The 27454-nt window shown below is 39.1% G+C and overlaps 1 protein-coding gene across 3 annotated transcripts; it reads right to left on the reverse strand.

The window, feature by feature from the left end:
- Positions 1 to 1834: 1834 nt before the first annotated feature.
- LOC121910722 (periostin-like) lies at positions 1835 to 25939 on the reverse strand. 3 transcript variants are annotated; one of them, XM_042432014.1, is made up of 24 exons: positions 25869 to 25939; positions 23997 to 24140; positions 23105 to 23203; positions 16961 to 17025; positions 16699 to 16856; positions 16462 to 16626; positions 16181 to 16327; positions 15791 to 15932; positions 14645 to 14857; positions 14399 to 14533; positions 13973 to 14121; positions 13394 to 13530; positions 11440 to 11570; positions 11159 to 11289; positions 9458 to 9560; positions 9302 to 9369; positions 9136 to 9181; positions 9015 to 9050; positions 6756 to 6986; positions 6620 to 6652; positions 3159 to 3203; positions 2852 to 2938; positions 2712 to 2747; positions 1835 to 2428 (listed from the first exon to the last, which is right to left on the reverse strand). In XM_042432014.1, exons 2-24 carry the CDS (start codon positions 24113 to 24115, stop codon positions 2373 to 2375), a joined length of 2532 nt encoding a protein of 843 aa, XP_042287948.1. In that variant the 5' UTR covers positions 24116 to 24140; positions 25869 to 25939; the 3' UTR covers positions 1835 to 2372. The 3 variants fall into 3 exon arrangements, with proteins under 3 accessions (XP_042287948.1, XP_042287947.1, XP_042287949.1); XM_042432013.1 differs by lacking the exon at positions 25869 to 25939 and having other exon boundaries at positions 23997 to 24259; XM_042432015.1 differs by lacking the exons at positions 3159 to 3203; positions 25869 to 25939 and having other exon boundaries at positions 23997 to 24258.
- Positions 25940 to 27454: the final 1515 nt, after the last annotated feature.

The following is a 27454-nucleotide window of genomic DNA, read 5'->3' on the forward strand; positions in this document are numbered from 1 at the left end:
TAATAACTCTTCAAACTATTCATGCCTCAATACTGTATGGCTGTTTAAAATATGGATTGCAGGCCACATTCTGTACAAAAAAGACTCAAGTAAAGTTGAATCCAAAAGAATTGAGGCACAGCAGAATCTCATCACAACCGAGTCTTACATATTGTTGGATATGTGCTTCCCATGTATGTGTCACTGTCAAAACTAATTATCCACATACTGTAATTGTGAGCCAGTAGTCCAGGGGTGTAGCCTCTGCTTCATCATGCATGTGTATGTGTGTGCATTTGAAATAATACTTCTGTATCCCTGTGATGTATGAACACACCTAGTAAGCTAACATTTGCTTTCATGAGCTCTTTTTGTCACCTTGTTTTCGGCAGTCTGTGACGTTAAGCCAGCAGTCCTTGTGCAAACTTTAACTCCACTCTGCTGCTGCTGCCCTGGACATGTTGCCATGGATCATTTTAATGATGTTGCAACAGAGCTACACTGAGAACTATCTCATCATTTGAAGCCCACTGTCCCACGTTTGTTTGCTTCTCAGGGGAAAAGTATATTCCAGGAAAATGTCAAGTCCGATACATGCACACTTGTGTAATATCACATGTGCATGTGTTACAGCAAAATAGGGCATTGCATAATCATTAGTTTTGGTCTAGTGTTTGTGTACATATTGTCAACATGCAGATAGCCTTTAATAAGCCAATGCAAAAGACAAATCAAAATTAAATCACCTGAAAACTTTGTCAGATGAAATTCATATGATTCAAATGCTGAGCTACATACATTCATCAGGTCCTTTTTGCTGGCTGTCCCAAGTCAATGAGAAATTTTCAAGGGTAAATAGAGAATCGGTGTTGTTTAAATAGCAGCAACTCCATACATTGTCAAGGAGTGATTAAGAAAGAGGCACAAACACAAATATGGTTGTGTAAATGTTCCCATGCTCCTCTGCACTATATGTACAATATATGGTCAGAAAACCACGAGGTAATAACAATAAACTGTGGCTAGTATATCCTTAAGTTAACAATGTGCTAACACCTTAGATAATGTGAGAGAATAATGTAATTTAAGAGATAAAAAATGTGATATAAATCAGAGAAAAACACTATATATGTTCAAACATCTAAATCATCTAAATAAATTGCAGACTCCCAAAATATTGTATACAGTATTCTCTGTAAACTGGATTGTGTTCTGAATTGAGCTTTGATTTACAATAGGATTCATATGGAATTAAAACTTTGGGGTTTTAGAAAGACACTGGTGATGGTGGGACTTTCAATCTCATTTGAAGCTTTATCCTCATTTGCTTTTGGTAAATGGGCTATACTTGTATAGCGCCTTTCTAGACTTCCAACCACTCAAAGCGCTTTTACACTATTAATCACATTCATCCATTCACACGCTGAATGACTACAGAGGCTACCATGCAAGGTCCCAACCCATCAGAGGAAATCTAATCATTCCCACAGATTCACACACTGATGGCACAGCCATCAGGAGCAATTTGGGGTTAAGTATCTTGCCCAAGGACACGTCGACCGATATTCCGATTAGTGGACAACCGACTCTACCTCCTGAGACACAGCCGCCCTTTTGTGTTGCTAAATTACATGACATGATGTAGATTTGAGATAAATTAAAGGAGTCTCTTGCTGCCAGATACTGATGTTTATCTTTACTATTGGCATGTTCATATGTATATAAATATAAATATAAATAATAAATAATATAATAAATAAATATATATATAAAAAATGAGACAAAAGATGAAGTCATTTTCATGTAAATACAACAAAGAAGTCATGGAAGTTGTAAAAAATGACTGAAAACTGAATAAAAATTCATTGTATTTTTTAATTACCATGTGATAATTTACAGTGGTACAGTACAGCATCTAATAGTAGCAAAACAGTTTCTTTTGTCTTTCGTATTCATTAAATGGCATCTGTTGTACAGAATGCGAGCACCATAAAAAGCATACAAAAATCTTCCCAAGCCATCTGTTTACAAAGTGACATGATAAAAAAAGCAGAAATCATTAAAAAAAAATGTCAGTGGTAGAATATATCTCACCTTTTACCCCATCTATCCCACAGCAAATATTCATATTTCCCTTGCTTACTTACATTACTTACATGAAGGGTATTCTACTTTCATTGCATTGCTATTACACATCATGCCTATCACATACAGGTCCAGATGAAATAGTAAACAATCATTTGTATTGCTGGTTTGGACAAAGAAATAGCTAGATTGATGTAATTTCACCCTATTGGTGCACAGTTTTTTCAGTCCTCCAGCACTCGACCAGGAGCACTGGGGATGCATTCAGTCTCTGCGGTGAGTCCGAAGGTTTTTTCTCTCTGTTGGATTCACTGCCTTGGCTTGTGGTGACGCTTGACCTTCTTTACCCTCCTCCTCATTCCAGCTGTAAAAAGAGAGTTCATGAAGAGAATCAGATGTGTGAATGTATATAAAAACAAAAGAAAACATGTCAGGGAGGAAAGATCCGAGGCATGTGAAGAATAGGTGGAAGCACTCACAGGTAGATAATGGAAAGAAAAAAAAGGGAACACAAAAGGAAAATCCAACAATGGATTTGTGGTTAGAGTGTGATTCCAGCAGTGATTATATGGTTTTTGGCAAACTCTGTTTTAGTTCAGTCCAACATTGATGTTGATACATGTGTCATCAAATAACTGTACTCTTACCTGGAGCTTTCCTGGCAGCAGCGAATTTACCTCCTCCTGTGAAATGAAGAGAGGACTCAGTCAATCACTGCACTTGAGCACACACCGACATGCAAGTACTAGTAGTATATCTATGCAAATCTGCAGTTATGTGTATTCACCTTGAATGATTTTGGCAATTCTCTGTGATTCCTCATCGATCAAATTTGGGTTGCCATGGATGGTGGTGATCTTTGAGAAGTCTGGGCCTGAATATTCAAAACAAAACCATTAGATCTACGACGTAGAGCAATTTGTCCCTCACATACAATATCATGTACGGAGTTAAAAATGCATCACATTCTCTTTTCCACCTTGGACTGACCACTTATCTTGCATATGAAGAAAATATATTGGCAAATGTGATCATTTCAAGGAGGAAAACACACAACTTTTTTGTGAAAAAAATTTCATGTAAGGAGACCCTACCCTCAATGATATGAGGCTCGTTCGCCGTGGTGAACCTGGCTCCACCTTCAGACGGGCAGCGGAGAAGGGGGTTGAAAGTCATGTAACGACTTAGCAACTGTACTGACAGACGGACAGACTGACAGGTACATACACCCCGTGAAAACCTCCTCCTCCGCCACCGCCAACACAAAGTTAAGCACAGATGTGCAGTATTTATGAACACACACTCGCACACAAATGCACAGGGTGCGAAGTACAGGTGTGCATGGGTGCACTCAACTCAGGAAAAAGAGAGCAAATTCTTTTTCTCAGCCCGCAAACTAAGCTGCAAGACACCAGTGAAGCAGACTATTTGCACACTGCACGCCACTGACACATACATACCACAGCTATCAGACAGAGTAATGAGTAGTGATGGGATTCTTGAGTAAGAGAAAAGAGCAAGATGGAAGTAGGGAGATTGACAGACATCCAAATCATGGTGCACTATGAGCTGTAGAAGAACATGTACCAAAATCTTGGTTTCTGTTATGTAGTTACGTGAGCCTAATCATAAGAAAGACTGGAAAAATCCAATTCCTTCCTCTGCAGCATCATTACTGTGCCTGCACAAACACCATAAACCAGAATGAGCTTGGGATATTTTGAATGGAGGACATCCAAAACTTTTCGTATTATGCTATCCGATCCCGAGAAACAGTGTTCACTAGTGTTGTCTGTGTAAAACATATCTGGCTCTCCATTATTGTTATTACAGATGATTTGTGATTCCCCCCAAACATTACAGTGGCCAGGAAGTGACATACTGTAACTGCTCCAGCTATTAAACATTTATTGGCACTGTTTTTCTGTCCTTGGTCCTCTTCATCAGCCTGACTGTGATGAAGATATAGGTAACTTAAAATGTGACTCTTCAGAAAAAGAAATTAGAGCAATAAGTGTAATCATAATAATAATTTTTTAAGGATGATTTGGCAGATTCATGAGTGATTGGTTGTGCTAGTACTAACTTGTGAAGCTTTAGATTTACCTGAACAGCTGCTGCTTTTAGTGGGCATTACCCCTGCTTATAGTGAAACTTCTGAGACTTCTGACTCCATAAAAATGAACCAGTTCAATTTAATAGATTTTCTGTGTTGTTTTTGTCAATTTGGATGTAGATGCTTCATTTTATGAGCCAAAACTAATAAAGAAGTTGACAAACACAAAAAACAGGCTCAGGCAGCTACAGACATAGAACTTGTTGTATGACCGCAACGATGCAGCGCAGGACATAAATCATCTGGGTTTTTGTTTTGCCCTTGGACCACCAGTGTCAAACAAAACTGTGAGACTTAGAGATAAAGAAATAGCTGTATCCTAGTGACTTTATGTCATGATTCTGTCTCCACCAGTCCTCCAGAGACCCTCAGATTTTTCCCCTTGTTTCATTGGACTGGACTTTGTGAGAGAGGGCTTATTTTGAGTTGGACTTTGGAAAGACTATCTGACATGATATTACTTTGGTTGTCTTTATTAGTTCATCTGTTTTCTATGACTTCCTGGTGTTTTTTGCCTGCATCCCAGTCTGTCTCTGGGTGTGTGGTGTGGGCATGTCTGTCTCTGCTCTGCTTTTCCCTCCATACTTTCCCTTCACACCTGCCCTGCATAATGCCAATCAACTCCCAGACTGCCTTTGTGTCTAGTCACCTTATCCACATTCCCTCATTAGTTCAGTTTATATTTTGAACTGATATTTAGTGCAGTCTTTGTTGGATCCTTCTGGTTCTGTTCTGTTTGTGCGGTCTCATTCTGCATTCTGTTTTGTTTTGCTTTGTTTTTTGTCTGCAATTCTTTAATAAAGAATTATTCATTGCATTTGGGTCCATTTCCTGCTACTCTTTACGACTTTTACGACTCTTGTTCCTGGGCCACGGCAATCTCCTGTTTCTGAGCTGCAACAGCCCCCTGTTTCTGAGCTGCACCAGACCCCTGTTTCTGAGCTGCAATGGTCCTGTCCTGCCTGCCTAAAGTTATGGAGTCCCTGGTCCTTGGTTTCCTGTTTAGCTGTTGCATTTTGCTGCCAAATGCGCCTGATTCCATCTTTCCTAAGGAGGCTAATTTTCCATTTCCTGAATCCCCTGTGGCTCTGCTTCCAGAGTCTGCAGCATCCCCTGTATCTCCGCCTTCACAGTCTGCTACCCTCCCAGGGGCCCAGCTCCCCATGGTCTCCATTGCCCAGCACACCAGCCAACAACCTGCCAGCCTTCTAGACCTTCCAGACCTCCAGTTAATAGTCTCAGCTGACCCACAGCCAGACCTCCCAGATCATCAGTCAGCCATCTTCGCTGATGCCAAGTCAGATCTCCAGCTGCCCGCATGGCCTTCATGGCCTCCGCGTTCGCTGCCAACCTCCAGCATGGCCCTGCATGTATGAGTTCCTGGTGTTTTTTCCTCTGCCTCCCAGTCTGTCTCTGGGTGTGTGGTGTGGGCGTGTCTGTCTCTTTTCTGCTTTTCTCTCCACACTTTCCCGTCACACCTGCCCTGTATCACTCATCAGCCCTGCCCTACTCCCAGTGTCTTCCCCAGTCAATCAACTCCCAGCCTGCCCTTGTGTCTAGCCACCTATTCCCTATTCCCTCATTAGTTCAGTCTGTATTTTAGCTCTGGTTTTCAGTTCAGTCTTTGTTAGTTCCTTTGTTCTGGTTCTGTTCTGTTTGTGCTGTCTCGTTCTGTGTTCTGTTTTGTTCCGGTTAGCCAGTGTTGCTTTTTGCCTGTGATTCTTTAATAAAGAAGTTTCTTCCAAATTGCTTGGCCTGTATTTGGGTCCATTTCCTGCTACTTTTTATGACATTTTAAAACAGTTGCTTATATGATTGTTAAATGTGGATAGAGTGCTTAGATCATTAGATAGCTCCAAGAGCTTCTGACAGTTCCCTCAATACAAAAAAGGAACTGATCAGTTGTGTTTTGTAATGGTACACAAAATACAGTTCTGTGAAAATGCAAAAATGGAAATGCTTTTCAAGTAAGCAAATGAAAATTTTAGCAGGATACTGTATAATAACATGCTAATGATGCTAAATTTCATTATTGACGAGTGGACCTGAAAACTTGATTTCACTTTTGGCAGATTTTACAATAGTCATAATTGCTGAGGAATATATTCCACTAAGAGCAGATAGTTAGTGAAACATGTCTAACATTATCAAATGTGAAATTTTGATTTACAATTTAATATAAAAAATCCACGAAACAACCATAAATGACACAAAAGGTGCACACCATGAAAACAATATGTCTGATGACTTAACTGATGATCACCAAGGAAAAGTGAAATGTAATGTGAAATGAAATTCACATTAGATGGTGATGCTCAGTTAACTGTGGTCAACAAGAGCACGGATGCATTTGGATGCATTAGAGCTGTTAGAAGATGCACCAAAGCTCTACTAACTACCATGCCCTTCAAGGGAGCAAATGTGCAAAGAGAAACTGACCTGCAATCTTTTCATCTGTGTCAAGCACTCCACCTGCAATAAATAGAAGATATTATGTCAAATTTTATCATCTAATTGATAATTTGCACTAAAAATATGAATGATTTAAACGATCTAAGAGTGTTCAGGCACTTACCCTCGATAACTCTTGTAACTTTGGTTATGGAAGGCTCTCCTTCAATAACTCTGGTCACTTTGGTGACAGAAGGCTCTCCCTCGATGACCTTGGTCAATGTGGTGACAGAAGGCTCTCTTGCGATGACCCTGGTTACCTTGGTAATGACTGGGTCCGACTCAATGACCTTGGTAACTGTGGTGACAGATGGGTCTTCTCCAATGACTTTGATCACCTTTGTCAGATCAGGGACTGTGGAGAGGGAGAGGTAACATGAGCATCCCTTAAGAAATATATTGGGAAAATTTCTTTAAAACCACATATTCTCTATTATGAGTGAAAAGGAGGCTGGAGGTACAGTTTGTGAAATTGTGAAACAAAGCATGCAGGACAAATAGAGGCTGATGTGTGAAGGATAAAAGATTACATCACTGAAACTAGGGAGACTAATAACCGCTGCTGTCTCGCTCCATCATCCAGTGAGCTGCTCTCTATGGACATATTAAATTTTCTCCTCTTTGCTGATTTTGAAGCATTGCATTACACTCTGTCTGACAAGTTTATAAAACACAAGTTTTGGTGTTTAAAGAATCTTGACTACTAGTTTGAAAATGATATCAAAAGAGAAAATGCCACACGTTACCTTTACCTAATCCCTTTCTCTACAGGATTGGAACCCAGTCAATAAATTCCCATCTGGGGCTGAGAACTCAAAGATACAGTATCTCCGTAAAATGTTACAAATCCACTTTTGAATCAGCTTCAATAGAAACTTCAGCCAGGGACATTCTTCAGCCTCTTTTATATTTTCTGCTTCTGAGCGATGATTTTTTTGTGTGACAGTATTTATATGAGCCATAAAAAGATGAAAGCTGACAGATGTGTGTTTGTATCAGAGTGCGTCTAATCTTTGGCCTAAGGTCCCTTGGTATGTGGCCTGGTCCCATAATCAGAGCCAGACTCACATCTGTCTTTCAAAGCCCATAAAGTAAATTAGAGATTTTGGTATGGTAATTTATGCTTAATGCCCTAGCTTCTTTGCCTTGTGAGGATATGCTACTACACTACTACATAGATTCATGATATGCATGATAAATTATTCCAGCATAACATAAATGGTAAAGATAATATAATTTTTATTTATGTGTGTGTGTGTGTGTGTGTAAAAAGTGAGTGTGTATTCTGTCATGGTTTCATGACCGCATGTGTAATTTATAATTCATTCACAGGTTTTATTTCTTCTTAAAGTCCTGTAAATCAACTTCTTGCCATTTAAGTCAGTGCTATTTCCATTTAAGACTCTTAAGAAATAGTTTGTTTGTTTTACCACGATGAGGCACTCTTCCTATTCAGGGAGTTAAACTCTTCAATCACATTCTAGGAGCTGCACCATGCAGGTTATCATATCATTTATCACATTTGTACTTTTAGAACTTCTAGCCACTAAATCTCATGAAAAATTGCATAATAAATGGTGCATTAAACATCTGCTGCTACCCTCAGTTTCTCTGTAAATCTGTCTTTTCTCCCTTTTTTTGTCTCTCTTTAAAAAAGATGTGGACAGATTTTCCTGAGCAGTAGTAAACCTTGTGGCTTGCAGACCCATAAAACAAAACAATGCTTACTTGTGAGTGCCATCATAACTGACTAAAGCAGATTGATTTTTTCTTTTCACTCATACATTCTTTCATTTGAGGAAATGACGAGGGCATAGAGACTATTTACAAAATGCCAAACATAGTAGAGAATAAAATTCTTAATAGTTTTATCAAATATAACATTTGTATTTCCATGAAATTATAGCATAAAATTGCAACCCCTGGAGGTCCTGACCCTCAGCTCTATAGTCCATCTAATGTGTTTAATCACCTTTGAACTTCATCTCTCCTATGTTACCCAATACATATAGCCAAGCGCAGTGGACCGAGCCCAACTGAATGAACAACATCCAAGAGTCTTCTATGGTTTGACAGGCTAATTACCGCATTCCTAAAGGACCTGATTAAATATGCCAAGAGGTCCAAGTGGACTAAAGCAGCAGCGGGAGTGGATAATCAGAGGAACAAAGAAGAAAGACTATGGGAGAGGCCTGAATGGAGCGATGATATACATGTTTTATGCATGTGGCTGCAGGTTTGATTTCACTGAAAGAGCACTGCCTCATTTTTGATTAAAGAACATTAGTTAGGTTTAAGACGCAGTCATCCCTTATCATCACCACTAATGAGAACTCCATTCATTGACAATGTCTCTTAATCAAGTTAATAATAGTGGTCTTACCTGTTTCAATATAATGTGTAGTTGTGATGGTCTTCTCTGTGAAGTAATAAAATTAGTTTTAAGTTGTTGTAGATGCAATAATATTTACATCTAATAGTATAGTGGCATTACAGTAACTTACTGATGAAGGTGAGTGGGATCTCAGTGTAAGAAAATCCAGAAACAAACTACAGAATAAAAAAACATAACAAAATATGAGGTTCATATGATGCAAAAGACACACAAGACAATTAAATATTCTCTTTGACTTGCACATATTCATATATATGTGTTTTCTCTCTCCATACCTTTATCTGAATGTACTTAATCAGTTTCTTCAGGATGAACAGGAGGTCCTGGCTGCCCACAGGAAGGTCTGTAAACAATATGCATCATCAAAAAAAAAAGCATCGCAGCACAGAGTGCACATTACATGGATATATGGTAATGTGTGCTGTTCATACCCCCAGGATAGAGAACATTCTTCACCACATGGATCACGCCATTTGTTGCCATCAGGTCGCTGTCCGGCACATCCACAGAGTTGACATGAATAGAGTTGTTTACCTTGGAAAAACAGAAAAAAACACTGAATGTATATCTACTTTTCAAGGCAACTAATACAATCTTATTTTGTGAGTTACAGTATGCCAACTGCTGCCTAAAAAAAAAAAAACAGTGAACATAGAAAATTATTATAATTATTACACTACCTCAGACATTACTTAATAGGAATCCCAGGCGATGTGCTCCATTGTTGGAAGTGAGATCTGGAAATTCCATTCATGATTAATTTCCTGCAATTAAATTGTCTCTGGAGGTGACTGGAGGCGGACATGCTGAGTAAGTAAGGGATAGGTTTCCTTTCTTCTCTCTCCATCTCTCACCCATCAAATTGAGCTACGTACATCACAATCCAGATTTTAAAAATCTAATCACGTTTTTCAATGAATCACTGTCTCCTTGTTTTTTTTTTTTTTTTTTTTTTTAGCAGATTGAGGCCTGAACAGTCTGCTTTCCTGTTGGTTTATTATCTCAAACAAGCTTTCCTGTGTCCGTTAAGGAAGTCCTGTAGGCCTGATACAAGACACTGACTGATAGCCTGATAGCACAATAGTAGAGAGAGGGTGGGCAAAATTGAGGTAATGGGTAATGGGTGAAATGATGATAAAGCTGATTCGAAGACTGACGAGTAAGAGTAAGACAGAGAAAAATGGTTAGAGAAGTTACTGACAGAGGGGTGTTGGAGCGGGAGGTGGGAGACTGGGCGTTGATGGAAATGACAGGAAGCCAGGTTTTATTACTGCTGGCATTTTTCCAGAGATATCAAGCTTTGATGTAATGGATTAGCACTGACTCCTTGATGCTATTGTTTAAATGAGAATGTGGGGAAAGATTGTGTTAACGTCTTACAATGGAGGCTCTCAGAAAAGGATGCTGAGTTCATTTAAAGTCCAGATAAAACGGCATTTCGAGAGTATCTATCTTATGTATCATGACGTATTTCTGTGTGGAAACAGGATAGACAGGCGGGACATAACATTGGGAGGAATTTGATTTGAACGTTGAAAAGTGGGCGTGTCATAATCTGAGCTCTGTGCCACTAAAAGTTGAAGATTGATGATGGGTGGGCATCATGATATTATTGGTTGACACATTTTGTTTTACAGGAAGAAAACATGATTGGATTTTGATATAAGAATACCAAGAAAATTGATTTTTTTTTGGCACATATTTTTAAATAGGTGCACAATATGACTGGGGATGTGATCTAAAAGAGTTAAAAAGGCATTTTTCATTTCATCTCAACTTTAAAAATGAATTACATGATACAAATATGCTGCCTTATTGTCTTCTCTGCTTCTTCAATTGGCATACACTTGGCAGAATGCCTTTTGACCTCGAGATAATGAACATTTTCTCTAACTAGTTTGTGGAGTAAACTCATGGTCGCACATCGTATTCAAAATGCAACACGTCTTGAGTTGAATTCGATGTACTGATTTTGCATTTATCTCCTCTTGACTTTTCAATAACTGCAAAATATGGTAAGATTCTTGAATCATGATCAGTCCTGTCTCTTTGATTTTCAAGACACAAAAACACACACACACACACACACACACACACACACACACACACGCAATGGCTGATGGTGTACGTACAGACAAAACTTGTATGTTGTTGCCCTGGACTGTCTTTAGCAAATTGGTAACTCCTCCTTCCAGTCCCCCATTGATGAAGACACCGTTACTGATGTGGTACAGCAGAATAGTCCTCAAAGCATTCACATCACCTGTCCACGACAACACAAGACAAAACATGATTCACATACTATACATGAGATGATGATTATATCACTTTTAACAAATGAACTTGAAAATGATCACCAATCAAAAAGGAGATGCATGAAAGGATGTGGATATGCGTTGAATGGAGTACTAACTTTTGAGCAGAGCCAAATCCTCCTCACTGAGGCCATTAAAGGCATCGTCTGTTGGTGCAAAGATTGTGTAGGAGCCTTCCTGCTTCAGCAGATCAATCAGACCTGCAGTCTCCATCAGGGACAGGAAAATCCTGCATTAATCAGAAATTGAATAAGTGAAGAAAATCAATAACTCCCATTGTCAATTGTAGGAGTGAAATAAGAGCAGTGTGCTGGGTAAAATCCATAACGGATATTACACTTCTGGGTTGAAAATTATTATTATTATTATTATTATTATTGTTATTATTATTATTAACCAATTTTAGTTTTTAAGTATTTCTTCTTTAAACTCCAGCCAGTAAGGACATCAATTCGACACTTTTCCCAACAGGAAAATAACAAGACCAGACAATATATCACATTTGGACAAAAAAATGGTAGCGTGCGATGCTCATTTTAGATGGGATTATGGTTTTGGCATGTGATATGATATGGATTTAGGTTGGGATTAGCGTAGGACTCGTGTACTTGTGTGGTCCCACTGATTCACACATCTGCTTCCTCAGTTACATCATTAGCAGCCCCTAGAAACCTGCAGCCAAAATATATAGCCAGAAAATGTGAAATGCACATGGTAAAGTGATGCCGCTCGACATGTGCAGGTCTCCCCTGGTTCTCCTCACACCACAGCTCTGAGAAGTCTGAGGTCTATCAAACGTGTGAGTACATATTGTTCATCTCATTGGTGTAGACTCTGGCTGGATGTCTTCATTATTGTTGCACTTAAATTTTGCTTGACCCCGTTCCCTTATGTGATGTAAAATCCCAGTTTCTCGATTTTGAGGTACTATATATACTGTGTCTACCTCATTTTCCACACATCAGATATATATATATACACACAATACTATCATATAATGTGGATAATCACATAATAAGGTGCAGAAAGGCTAATGATACTAGGGCTGTAGTCTGCTGGTCGACTGGTCGATTAGTTGGTTGATATACAACTAAATAGGTCGAATAATCTCTGTTATTTTCGTGAGGAGAAAAGTGCTACAGCAACAGCTTTCCAGGAGTAATCCATTATTTCCTGCGGTGGGAGGTACAGACTAACAAATTATCTGTGAAAACAACGGGGGTGTATTCAAAACACCCCCGTTGTTTTCACAACTTTGAACTCGCCCGACCTAATGGAGACCGCTGGGTCTAACTGTACTCAACGTTTACTAAACGTACTGAACTTTTACTGAATTGGTGTTTTTCCATAATGACACAACGAGAAACCCCGCAAGGCCAAAAACATTTTTTAAAATATTTGATAGCATTTGGGAGTCTCTGACCAGCGCTGTTCCAGTACATGAGTCAACCTCTGTCTTTGCCTGGGAAACTATTGGTAGCATGGCTCCGTTAAGGAGTATGTTTGCGTAGCGAGTGGGAAAGAGCGAGGGGCAGAGAACTGACGGTGGATGTGAGCGGGGCAGAGGAAAAGGTTAGTAGTAAGTTGTCAGTCTGGCAGTAAATGTACAGTACAGACTACAGTGTGTTGGTTAATAAATGCTAAAAAGTCACGTCTGTTGTTTCTCTAAATGCTGGAAAAGTAAAGGGGGTTAGCTCCAAAGTTAGCAACAATGGGCTAGCATAACCTGAAGACACGAAACAGAGAAATACAGAACAGAGAAATGTGTGGCTGCCGAGTTTACTGTGCACTCTGTCCCATTACACCCCCCCCCCCCTCCCCCCCTCCCCCCCTCCCCTGCACGGCTAATCGATTAGTTGAAGATTATGTACGATTTTAGTCGACCAAGATTTTCATTGGATGACCACAGCCCTAAATGATACAAAGTGCTTCAAAGTCAGGAATGCAAATATGCATATTAAAATGAACAAATAAACAATAAGTACAATCACATGTAAGTAATAATGACTACAGCAGAAAAATAACTTATAAGAAGATGTCAGTATTTCTTACTTGAACCGTTTTTCAGCAATCAGACGCTCGTAGATTGTTTTCTCAGCTGGTTTGATGAGGGATTTCATAACATGGAGGGCCCCATTGCGTCCCTCCTTACCGCCGCGCACCATACATGCATTTTCTATGCACACAGCCTAAAACATTCAGGGAGTATGGTTACAGGTCTAAAAGTCACTGTAAAAATCTGGTAACTATTTGGCTGATGCGAGGAAGACTATCACACTGTCCTGTTTGATTGCACTTGATCAAATGGAACAAAACGAAGTTTCTGTGAGGAAATTAAACCCATCTGAATCTAATATGTCAACCACAAGAGCAGATACACACTTCATCTGCCAACGGCTGGACTAATTAGCTGTTTTATTGCATTTGTTTACCATTGAAAGACAGCAAAATCATGTTAACACTTGGTAAAAGCCTGGTAATGGCTTTCAGATTTCTGAAATGGAAGCCAACGTTCTCCATTGTCTTTCGATCATTTCTTTTTTATCTTTTATTTCTATTCCCTCCTGACTCTGTTTAACTGTCTAATACACAATACACACACAAACACACACACACACGCATAGTTCTCACATTGCGGTAAATGAAGACTCTGAGCAGTTTGCCAGCCAGTGTTTCCAGCTGCTGTCCATTGTAGAGCTCACTCAGTGTAACTTTCAGCTTCAAGATATGGTTTTCTAAAATGAATCTCAGCAGGCTCTGGTCTGTTGACATCACCTCATCTGAAAAACACAAAGAAAAGTTAGAGATTTAAAGTGAAATAGGTTATATTAAATGGCAGTTCTGATAAATGATGTCATATTTTCTTATGTTTGTGCTTTAAAAAGTCTTTAGAAAAGTAAAAAATGAATTACAGTAGCACATTTTTGAACTTTGAAGGATAAAATGTGACTTTTCTTTCACATCCTGCAAAGCATTTCAATGTCTTTATCAAGGTCACTTTACTAAATCACTGTGCCATTCTGCTGTCCATAAACACTTGCTTGTACATCAACTCACTTGTGAAGGCAGTGTTGACAGGAGCAAGGAGTGTGTACTCTGTCTTTGGACCCATGGCAGCGGCTAAGCCCAGTTCAGACACCATGTCGCTGAAAGTGCTCTGGCCACTTCCCACCAGCTCCATAACTTCCTTGGCTGATACGGATCACATAAACATGACATGGTAGCGGTCACAGAAAAATAACGTAGCCAAATGATTTTAGCTGTGCTACAGGAGAACTTGGATAATAATTTGACTCGTTTTACCTGAGTCAGGGATAAGGACCTGGTCGATGAGGTGGATGACACCATTGGTTGTGACTATGTCCTTCTTCAGCACCATCTTGATGCCGTTGACTGTCAGAGTGTCTCCGTCACAGCCTACCTCTATGGTGCTGCCCTCTGCAGTCTCATACACTGACCCTGCCATGATTGCTTCTGCACACTGGACACTGTTCAACAAGTGGTAGTTCACCAGGGCTGAGGAGTATGCGAGAGAGAGGGAGGGAAATGGAAATAGAGAAATAGTCTTTGTGGGTTGCTTGTAGTTATTTTTGTAAAATGATTACGCAATCTGAGGTTTATGGTTCTGATCATTACTCAAAACACATGCACATGGACACACACACATATACTCTCAGCTTTCTTATGCCCTCCAAGAAATATTTAGGCACCTCTGCTAACATTTAGATATGGGATTACACCTCTGACTGAGTCCAACCATAAAACTAAGCAAAACTGGCAGAAGCAAAGCCAAACAGATTTAATTATGACATGAAACATGCTTCCAAAGCCACAAAAATTCAAATGCAATCAGTGCCACACTGCAAGCCAAATTACGCTGTGGCCCATATCTTCCCTTGTAGAAATAGGGCTCAAGACTCCATACCAATCTTTACTTTGGAGGCTGTACTAACATGATTGGTCAGCAAAGCCTGTTTACCAAGTGTCTGAGAATTTATCTGTGGTTATATTGTGTTCCCAGAGGAGGCCACTCACTGAGTACACCGCAAACCGGCTTCATATTAACAGACGTTCCTGGCTGGCCTGTGACTCAGTGAATAAGCAGATAAGCTGCCACTGCGGAGACATAAATTTCCCACATTCACTATGTGGTTTGTGGATGTGTGTGTGTGTGTGTGTGTGTGTGAATGTATGTCTATTCCTTTCTTTCTGAGAATTTATTGGCTATGTTTAGTCACGCTATTACCATAACGGGTTTGGAAGATAGTTTCAGTAGTTAAATTTTAATTTGACCTAAATCAATTTAACTTCAGGTCAAATGTTAAATGTTAAATGAACAAAACATAAAACACACAATATTTGAATGCCTCTGCACACTGAAATCAACCAGATGATGGTAATGCTAGTAATTTATATCATTACATGTGGTTCATGTGTATCAAAATGTACCTTGAATAACAGCCTTGTCTCCCATGATCTGCTCCAGGTAACCTGGGCCCAGTCTGTCAAAGGCTTCATTAGTGGGAGCAAACAGAGTATAGTGGCCAGGCTGGTCCAGCTTGTCCATCATACCAGATGCCAGTACTGCAGCCTGGTAAACAAGACAGGACAGTGTATCTCACATGAAACATACAGTCATAGATACCTAAATTATTTGCTAGAGGTTACGGTTAACATTAGGGTTTGAATTGATACTTTCCGAGGGCTCATAATACCACAGTATACTAATTCAATTGTTACACAGTTTCCACTCCAAGCATATTAGTCAGCCATAATGTTGACTTTTGTTGTAACCCATTTTTTCAGAGATCTGCTCAGAGCTCTGTGCATCTTACATACATTGAAGGAGGAGAGGTCATCGGTGACATCCAGGACGTCCTTGATGGTGTTGGCCACAGCGCTGATCACCCGGTCAATAACGTGCACCACCCCGTTTGTGGCCACCTGGTTACCATGGATGATCCTGGCACAATTCACTGTCACAATCTTCACAGGGAGGACATTTGACATTAACCCAAGATAATCAGTGGAGTTAAAAAAAGTCATTTATAGACATTATTCAATCAGTTTTCATATTCATGCATTCATCCTGTGCATTTTCACACTGTGCATAAACTGACCCCATTCGAGTAGTGGTTGATGTAGAGCCCCAGGTCATTGTACATGGAAGAGACGGTCAAGCCGTCCTTCATGTCTTTCGTCAGAAGACGACGGTTCACCATGTGGAAGTGAAGAGCGTTGTACAGCTCGATGTTCACGTTGCTCTCCAGTGCAGACCGTACAGACTGGAGAAATCACAGCATTAGTTAAAGGGCAGTAACTGTGTAAGAGTAATTGTCTACCTATTGTCTACTCACACTGTCCAGCTGTTTCCAGGCATCATTGCTAGGTGCAAACATGGTGAAGGAGCCTTTGCCTTCAATTTCCTGTCTCAGCTTGGACCTGTCAGAGTAATGCTGTGTGGTCGTAGCCTTTACGAGCCCCAGGGTGCCATATACATGGTCAATAGGAGCAACTAGGAGGGAAAAGCAGAAGAACTGCTCATGCTCAGAAACAGACTAGTCTGTACAGAGAATTATATTATAAGTCCATCTGAGGACTGTGATGTGAGCCTACTACCTGCAGGGCATCCTCTCATGCCCTCCAACTTCATGTACCCAGGACAGCACTCATATACAACCATGCTGCAATAAAACAAACAAACAAACAAAAAACATAAATTAATTATATCCAGGTGTAAAAAAGAACGATTCGTATGTATCTGAATGTTTGTGGAGGACATACAGTCAGATAGATGTACATTTATGATTTGCTGTTTTTGCAACAGAAAAATAAGAAAAAAAGAAAAACCAGAGCAAGATGTGAGGTGAATATAATGCTAAAAGATGAGAAAAAAGGAGCTTTGCCAGATTACCTAAACAGATTTGACACCTGAGAGGACAAAAAACAACCTTTTACAGGAGGTTGCGATGGGAGAGAATGATGGGAGCTTGGATTAAGAACAGTGAAGACATTTGAGACAGCAGAGCAACAAAGAGTGGATCTTACTCAGCAAATTAGAAATCCATAATTGGGCAAAACACATTTGAAAGTCAGAGCTGACACAGCGACAGTGTAATAAAAAAATCAAAAAACTAAGCAAGTCAAACAGAGGAACAAGAAAGACTAGAAAAACACCATTAACATGAGAGCGATTCATTTAATGTTTCCACAAGAAAACTGGCAGAGAGCGAATAACTCCCAGCAGGCCAATCGTAGAAAATCTGGAGTCGACTCCAAAGACTAGCTCAAGACACTTAGCGAGCCAGCCAACATCGTTTCCAATATCTCATGCAACAGCAATAAACCCAGAAAACAAAGGAAACTTACCAGCTCTATTTTTGTTTAAAGAATATCAATAACATTTGAAAAGCATATCCAGAGACAAATAAAAGGATTGAAAAATAAAATATATGTTTACAGCCAGATCCGGCCACATCTAACACTTTCTGTTTTTAATACATATCTTCATGCCGTCATACTTTCAAAAATGTCTCACTGTCTCCCAGTTTGGTTTCTTACTACTTCAGAACTTATTGAACCAATAACCAGACTCTACATAGAGCTTATAAAAGTCATCTTAAATTTTCTCCTTGGACACACCACCGTGTAGTATTTCTGCAATCTAAATCATTAAATTTTTATAATCATACAGTACTTAGCGGTATTAATTTGTACTATAAACTATATTATCACCTTCTCCCTTCTTTACTTTGTTCTATTTTGCCAAGACGTTACTCCATAAGACTTGTAAGAATAACCAGAGCTGTTACAAATGAACTGAACCCCATACCAACAACTAAGGTTTAAGATCCTTTTTTTTTCTTTTCATACACTAAAAATTGGGAACAAAATCCCACATCACATTAGAAATTCTCCCTCCTTCTTACAGTTTAAATATTTACACAAATATTTCCTTCTTCTGAATCAAAATTGTAAACACTAACGTCTCTATAGTCAACCTTATTGTTCCCTTTGAGTTCTGTATAACTTGTCTCTATACATGTAAAATTCATTTACTCCCGTTATTCTGCACTTAATGTTGTATTTTTTTTAATTGACAATCCACTCTTAAAGATAGGTATATTTTAACATATATGAAGTATATTCTTTGTCTAACTTGTTCACTTTTATTATTATTTTTTTTTCTTTTCATTGCTTTCGTCCTCACTGTGGGACAGCAGGAAACCTGCTGGAAAACAGTTTCTAAACAGAGTCAGGCCCACAGCTGGTAATGGTTTTACATCACTGTGCTGTTTTTTCCTGCTAAAATAAAATAAAAAATGAAAAATCAAACTCAAAAAGCTGTGCATTAACAATGAACAATAAGAGATCAGTAAGCTCCAAGCTATTTTGTTCCCTATCTTCAAAACTACTGTTGAATAAAATATGTGAAGGAGCGCTTATATGGGCTGTCACATTTAGAAAAATCTAACAGCATAGTCTCTTTATGGAAACACACGGCTACCACATTCCTGAGGAAACCAGAGCTTTACAATATATCCTGCACTCTATATTCATCTTGATACTGTAAGTATATTGACCTGCAAACCAGACAGGGGTGACTGTTGCTCCCCCTGCACGTTCTCTTTGCCATTAATCTAATTTACAGTGAACTTTTTTCTCCATTTAGAAGATTGTGATTTCAGGTGGAAGGGACTGCTTATGGAAAACTGTGAAAACAGAACTCAAAGAAGTCGAAACATCCTGTCAGGAAGCTGAGAGGACCTGCAAACATTAAGCATGCCAAAGTAGGTGTACAGTTGACCCATGATCCTCAATCACCTACACAGTTTACAGGAAATGATGCTGCAGTTCATACAATGTTACGAATGACAGGATGGGGAGCGAGAAGACTGACACTGTGAGCCACAAGTCAATATTCTATAACATTTAATTGGGGAACACATTAGGTACGAGTCAATTCTTACTAAAAATCATGGACAGTAATCAAAGCAGATGTTTGATTGGCCCAAAGACACATCTTACAAGATGCTAACAAACTTGCGATGAGTCAACATGTCCATTGAGAAACAGCCAGGGAGTTCCTGAATGCTGGAATACCTTTAATTGGGGTGTAACCCAAAGCACATCACGCGTTCCAGTTGGAACTTTGGTGTGTTTACTAAAGAGGTGCTTTGCTTAGAGAGGTTTGTTCGAGGGAGTTTTAAGGTTTCTTGCTTTCTGTATTGCCATGGAAATACAGTGTTTCTATGACCTTACTCTACAAGATTCAAGTCCAAAACAAATAACGGTTTGCTTTCCTCTGAGAAATGAACAGTAGTGATATGTTATGCAAGAGCAAATCACCCCATTCACAGCCCAATTCAAAAAGCAGCATCACTCACTTTCTCCCTTCTACTCCCTAAAATGACTCACATTTTTTTTTTGGCAGAACTTTCTAATCCACTTTAACCAACACGCGTGTGTTTATGTAAATGTGTGGGATGAGTCTGAATGTTGTGGATTTGCTATTTTTATGCGCATAGCCGTGTTGCTTATAGAGCAATAATTCCATGCTTCTGAAATACATAAATATCCATGCACAACCGGCTGTCAGGAAGGTACGAAATCATTGCTCGCCGGCCGAGTTCTGACAGGATAATGGATGCACTATAGACCAGAGACAGAACCAGAGCCAGGCCTCTGGCAGTGACACTACATGAACCAGCTCAATGTGGCCTCCAGATGATGTGCAAACACAGGGTACGAATACAAACATACTGTTCACTCACACACACATTGACACACACTAGGTGGAGTTGTCTAGCATCAGATAAAAAACATTACATTTTTTTCCTGTTATGTAATCAACAATTAACAGTTTCTCTTGTGACCTCATCAAGTTTTTGTTTTTTTTCTCTTCCGTGCCAGCGGCTTCCTGAATACTGTGCCAACGTTTCTTTACACATGGGAATGGACTCACAGTAAATTAAGACTACACAGCTTCACCAGTTCTCTGATAGTATTATTGTTTAATAACAAATAAACTAATTTATGGTGTTTGATTTGAAGGGCTAGTCCCTGCATGTTGTGTCTGTCACCCACAGCACATTGATTTGAAGAAAATTGCTTCCACCTGAAACTCCGGCAGCTCACTTCAAGAATACTTTGTGGAAATAAACCATTAAGAAATCACCACGGTATCATTTAACTCCAGAATAGATAATTAGTAGAACACAGTGCAGGTTGAATAGACAAGAACTTCATTACTTCTGTGTAATACTGTAAAAGGGATTCAGTGTAGGTATTATGTCAACTGCTGCACCCTTGAAGCGTGTTTAAACTTAAGCTTGTTTCTACAACAGCCTGGAGTGAGTAGTGAAACGTCCAAATAGACATAATACTGTAAACTAAAACACCTTTTCCTAATCTCTCATCAACACCAAATCCAACTCAGACATAATCACAGCTGGGTGGATTTCCTCCACTGCCGCTGAACAATGTGCTCACTGTGACCAGAGACAGAAGGAGAGAGAAGCAAGATTTTTTCTAGCGTTTTGAAGTTTTGTCCTTTTTTGGTTGTATTTTCTTTGTATTGTTATTTTAATAATTTTTATTTGGTTCAAATTTAGTTGCTGTCCTCATACAAACAATCTTGCTGACAGAAAATTTGAAGGCCTACTTTGAATGCACATACAGTATATTTGATGAATTTGTGTACATGCATGCTAAAAGTCACAACAGCAATTCATTTTTGTTTGTCAGTTTCTGAAGGCAGACATTTTACCTTTAACATGCTTTCATTTAAAAAAATTCCTTCTTTACTTCTATCACACCTTTTGGCTGAATAATTTGGTTTATGTCTCATGTTTGTCAGTTTAATTTGAACCTAATGAACTTTGTTAAACATGCGTGTGAAGAAACAGTTTCGTTGGATTTGTTAAAGATGACTTGTCTATCTTTATTACACCTCAATCCAAGAGACACAAACTATTAAACGTGTTTAGTACCTTAGCAACCTCGATTACCCTCCTGCTGCCAAAACTCATAGTACCATCATTTTGTCTTTTTCCATAATTACTGGGTGGTTCCTTGAAATATTATATCGGTATTGTCTATCACTGTCCCGCTTTGGGAGAAAATGACTCACAACTGAACTCAGTCACTCTTTAATCCACTTTCCCTCTCTCTCCTCATTATCAGGCATATCCTAACACAGCAGCAGGTGTTACACCTGATCACATGGCTAAGAGAAGGTGTGTGTGTGCATCATTTATGTTCTAGTATGTGCATGCAGGTATATGCATGCATGTATATGCATGTGTATGTAGGAGAGAGAGTAAGCGTGTGCAATTCTTCCTAGTCTCCCTCTACACTTTAGTCACCTACAAGGCAGGACAGCTCCAGCTGAGCCTTACACTCCATCAACGCATCGGCAGCTATATTCCATATACTCAAACCTAATATCTACTCATACTGCACACCATGTCACTAGATAATATTACATTTTCACAACATGCCCTTTAATATTATATGTCCTGCAGAAATCCAAAAATCCAAACCCATAAATGCACACTTCACTCTTTTTTGGCTTCTTAATGTCTTTGAATTTGGCAATTTTCAACTGTCAAAAACACATTTTTATAGATTATTACTAAATTCTAAAACAGCAATCACTCCTGCTGTTGGACACAAAACTCACCACTTAAACCAGCACCATTAAAATGGACTTAGCAGCAGTTCTTTACAGCTCACTCAAAGGATAATTTGCCTCGAAACTAAAGAATAATTTAATTTCAAAACTCAGTATGACACACACTCTCGCATGCACACACATACAGTAAAAATCAAGTACTCACAACTCATGCCAAGAACTGGTGAAACAAGACCTGTAATATATATATTCTCTGTTTCGCCCAAATGCACACAAACACTAAAAGTATATAGACAGACTTTTTCCTGAGCACCTGAAACGTGTCAGAGGGGAGACTGGGCATCAATCACTGTTGAACAGAGTTTACAACATCAACAGGCCCACAAAAGAGCAAATCCCTGGCCTGCAGGCTACACAGCGTGCCCAGACATGCAAGGAGGGGAGGAGGTGGATGAGGACAAAGAGAGAGTTATACCGTATACTATATATAGAGATGTCATGTGTGAGTGTGAAATCCAGTTGCAAAGGAAAAAATATATGTTTGTATGTTTAGCTAAAGATATAAAAAAAAAAGAATGACATGCTTTAGCTTCTGTCTTTCTAAGTTTATGAAATCCAATAAAGTCCTTAAAAAGACAGCTTTAAAATGTTTGAAATGTAAAAATTCAGTAAGAAAAATAATAATTTGAATTATCATCATCTTTATGAATACTGTCTTTGTTTGTGAGGGTTTAGAGAAGAAAGTGAGACAGCTCTATGGTCAGGTGACTTGAGACTGAAAGAGCCTAAGGGTCAAGACAGCTGGGTAGGTTATACAGAGCTGAACTCTGCTGCTTGAACCGTAATTAAGACTTAACCAGGCCACAGCTGAGGTAAATAAGGTGGTCAAATCCGTCTAAGGAAATAATTTACTGAAACAGGCACTTCAGGCACTTGGACCCCCCTGCAAGAAGAGTTACTATCAGAGCCTACTGAAAATCATCTGTAATTTCACTGCTGTCTAAATGGAGGATGTGTGGAAGCTGGGAGTGGTTTATAAGTTGGGCAACACCAGTTGGGTTTTGTGCAAATAAAAATAAAATAAAATGGAGTAATTCAATCCATTCAGTCCACTGGTAAAGACTTACGTTTTCTTGCCACAGATGGAGCCTTTGTACCAGTTCCTACATGTGCTGAAGTACTTCTTCTGGGTCCCCAGGACCTGCTGCAGAGCGCACACATTGGGTCTGTGAGAGGAGAGGGGGAAGGAGAGGAGAGTGGTGTGGGAGTGACAATGAAAGTGAGAAGCAGTTTGAGGAGGAAGGGCAGGAGGGGCAGGATGTGGGAGTTTACGTGTTTGGAGGAGGGGAGGCGGAGAGAGGCAGGTAAGTGGAAGAGACAAGAACGATGAGATGAGGAGTAAAAAAAGTGAAGGTTGTTGAGTGGAGTTATGAAAAAGGGAGGGGTACATGCAGGTAAAAGAAAAAAAATATCATTGATATAATGCTAAAGAACAGTGTTTCTTAACAATGAGTTATTCCACTAGTTTTACAGAACCAATGATATGAAGCTATTTTGTCTGTTTTTTTTTTAAAATAGATCTTATTTTCAGCATTAATTTAAAATCAAATGAAATACTCGATTTAATCTCAATTTCAAGCACTAAATTGGACGCATTATTTACAGTAGAACGAATGAAAGTGAGAGACAATATTGAATTTTCCATTATGGCTTAAATCAATATTTTTCATTAATGTGGCTGACCTGTTTCTCAAATCATTATCTAGTGCTCTATGTGATTTAAAACCACCTTAAAACATAAAACGAACATATAATCAGACACAATTACTACATATCTGTCAGACTGTCACCAATTATCCAATCTATGTTCTTATATCTACACACAAATGCGAACAAGTCATTATCTGCTAAATTAAAAACTAAATAAAGCAAATTTGTCATGTGTCACCCCGCTCTCCTCTCACACAGCCTCCCATCCCTCTATTCCTCCCTCTGGCCCCCACATCCCAGACTCCTTACCCTTCATTCCTGGCCCGTATGCGGCTGTGGGTGACTATCTTGTCATAAGCAGAAGAATCCACGCTCCCTAAACAGCAGAGTGCCACCAGCACCAAGGTCACTACTAGCAGCTGATGCATCCTGGAGTGTTACCAGTCCTCTGTTCTGCAAGGGCACAAACACACTCCTCTTGTCTTTTAAACACACGCACACACACACAAACCCGCACACCCCCCTAAAAAATACACAGGGGATATGGGAGCGTGCGTGAGAGAGGGAGCTTTTATACCAACAAGTCTCTCTCTCTCTCTAACACACAGCCATACCCACCCACCTCCCTTTTACTCCCACGTTGTCTCCTCCATACCATTACGTCCTGCTCACACCCTTCTCTTTAGTGAAAATCCTCCCTCCAGCTCTGACTTGAGCATGAGCTTATTGTCTCTCCCTCCCTCACGTTGTTTCACATGAATTTCTCATAAATTTCTCATGAGTTTCTTTACCACCATCCCTTCCCAGAACACCGAGGACACCCTATAACTCAAACTTTTACACTGTTCGATATGCAGCAGTGACAGCTTGTCTTCCAACTGTGGACTGTCCTTCATAAGTATATAAAATATATTGTGTTGTCCATTTAATACAGAGGTTTGGGTCATTTGAAAGGGGAAAACACATGAATTACAAGTGAATACAAGTGAAGGTATATAGATATATAATGACTCATTAAATGTCATAATATTTCATATTCAGTGTGTAAGCACCACTCTAAAATGTGTCCTTGGGACAACTGGCACCAATATATGTGAATTAAAATGACTGAGAGGTTTTTAATAGGTCTGTAAATCAAACTCAAAGACCCGTGGTAATGAATGTATGGATGAAAGGTTTACACTTTGTTTGACAGAAGCCTGACTGTATTTTTTATCATCCATCCCCTGAGATACCATTCTCCTACTCATTACTTTTATGAGGTGATTCATCATATCCACCAGCCTTTCCTCCTCTGAACTCCCGTTTGTGCTTCGGCTCCTCCTTTCCATTCATCCTTCCTGCTGTCATGTTCGTTGTTCATCGGCTCAACTCTTTCCCAGTCGCAGCTTTTCCCTACAGCTGTCTCCGTCTTTCAACGTCAAAGCCAGATCTGATACAGCTTCAAAGGCAAAATCCATCACGAAACAGGCTCCATCATGTATGGTCTTGACTTGTGCACTTATGTGCACAGGTATTCTTCCAAACTGGAGACATGATGGTTGAGACTCTAAAAGCTAAATCTTACAGTTTGCTCCACACATATGATGACAGAGAGTGTGTAGCCATGCAGGTATAGATACATGTTTTACTTCTTTTACAATAAATGCTATAAATATACAGTAAAGCAGAGATCAGTGAGATGTACCTGAGTTTTTCGTGTTTAAAAATTATAATTAAATATTTCCTGATCAGCAGAATAAAGCATATTTTGTTCTTTGAATGATTAATTGAAATCACATCTATTAACCCATCTTACACCACAGATTTACTCACTCTTTATGACCTCAAACGACCTCACTGATCCCAGAGAGGACAGCAGTGCACGGGAGGTAGAGCTGCCTTCTCCCTTTGGAACCAACTTCCTGTCTATGATGTTATCTGAACTTTTTAGAAAAAAAGCCCAGCCTGCAATTAACAGTAATTTAAACCTTAACAACTGTTGATTTCCTTTTTTGTTCACTCCCCTGCTCGAGGCTCCTCAAAGATCCCCACGAACACAAAACTGTACATGTATCCACACAGACTCATAAACAGACACACAACACCTACATGAAGTAATCACTTTGATTACAGTTTACATTAAATGAAATCCCCCTCTTCCTTTTGTTTTTGTTCTGTCAGCCATCCTCTTAAACAAACCTTAAAGAGGAAATTAAATCCTGCTGAGCCCTGTGTTTCACCAACTTTCTGCCCACTGGACTGCACCACAGTCTTATCCAGGTGGCAGGTGGTTATTCTGGATCTCAGATCATGCAGAGAATAGCCTGGATGTATTATAAAATCTTAAGGTCTCATTAAACATTCATGAGAGATGTGGCAGAGAGGAAGCAGAGAGAAGGAACTCCATCCTATAATGACATCTCCCCCTAGTGGTTAGGACTTGCCAGTACAGTCATGTGTGAGGATCATAACGTGGATATAACAAAACGGCATAAACTTATGTAACAAGTTTCTATTGGTCATACAAGGACTACTGAATATTTACTGGTCAACATTTGTATAACAGGTCTGCATTTAAATTATTTTGTATGTTTTGGGGACAAGACAACAAAAAAGAAAAAAGACAAACAGATTATGTTTATGATAAAGTTATAACATGTATGTTTGTTCATTTCTGTGTATGTGTGCGTGAGTGTACAGTGAGTCTTCATGTTATACACCTTAATAAAACAAATCTAATTTGTTGATACTAGTGAATTGTATCAGCGCTTTTTTGTGTGAGTTGGTTCATGCATTTACTGCAGCTTGTTACTGTCGCTGCTGGAGTCTTGAGCACTAATCAGTCACTTGTCTGTCCCTTGCTGTAGGACAAAAGTGACACATTTTTGTAATTAAATTAAGTTTTGAATTGTGTCATTAGTACATGAGCTATTTGACATGACTCTTGGGGGTAATAATACAGAATTGCTTTAAATGTCTAGAAAATAACAAAATATTGAGAAAAGTTGACATCAGATCACCTTGATAATGAATTCCTAAAATCTGATTTAATCTTATTTTAAATATTAATAATAGTAATCTGATCCATCACATCCATTTGGTTAATTGAATTAAGTTTATGGGGAATCTTACACATATCATGTTGATATTTAAGTGTTACAAGGAAAATCTCGAGGCTCAGCACAAATTAGTTCAGTTATATCTGAAAGTCAAAAACAATGTTGACAATTTCCCCCTTATAGCAGATGAATGTGAATAATGTCAAATTCTGCACATACATCATTCTGCACAGTGAAGCTCAAACATTCAAGTGAAGTAATGATAAGCTCAACCTATGTCTCAAGTGGAGGGGGACTTTAAAATACATGTTCATCTGTGCGTGTGAGCATGACAATATATATGCAAGTGTGGTTCAGTGGTTCAGTGCAGTTGGAAGATCCATCACAACCCCAGATACATTTCAGCACAGTTTTTGACACAGTTGAGCGCAGTTTCATCATCTGTTGAATATTTCATCACTTTTTCACTCACTTGGTCATTTGTTCCATCATTAAACATAAAGGCCACTGAGAAGCACAACAAGTAAAGTGACAAAGAGCAGCAAAAAAAAAAAGTCTCATAAAAACAAAAATATCCCACCTACGGGTGGGAGAACAAATGGGGCAGTTGACACAATTTTGGTTTAATACATCAGTTTTTCAAAGTGTGTTCTCCTGTTCTAAAATAGGACAGTGTTACAAAGTTGTTTGAAGCCAAGATTTCTGTTGGGCTTTTCTTCTGTAAGA

The sequence above is a fragment of the Thunnus maccoyii genome, chromosome 13 (assembly GCF_910596095.1).
Source record: "Thunnus maccoyii chromosome 13, fThuMac1.1, whole genome shotgun sequence".
NCBI lineage: Eukaryota > Metazoa > Chordata > Actinopteri > Scombriformes > Scombridae > Thunnus > Thunnus maccoyii.

Coding starts and splice junctions, on each gene's coding strand:
- LOC121910722 (XM_042432014.1), bottom strand. CDS start 24,115: ATGCATCAGCTGCTAGTAGTGACCTTGGTGCTGGTGGCACTCTGCTGT. Junction 23,204..23,996: donor ATACGGGCCAGGAATGAAGG/GTAAGGAGTCTG, acceptor CTCCTCTCACAG/ACCCAATGTGTGCGCTCTGC. Junction 9,561..11,158: donor ACAACATACAAGTTTTGTCT/GTACGTACACCA, acceptor TGTTTTTCCAAG/GTAAACAACTCTATTCATGT.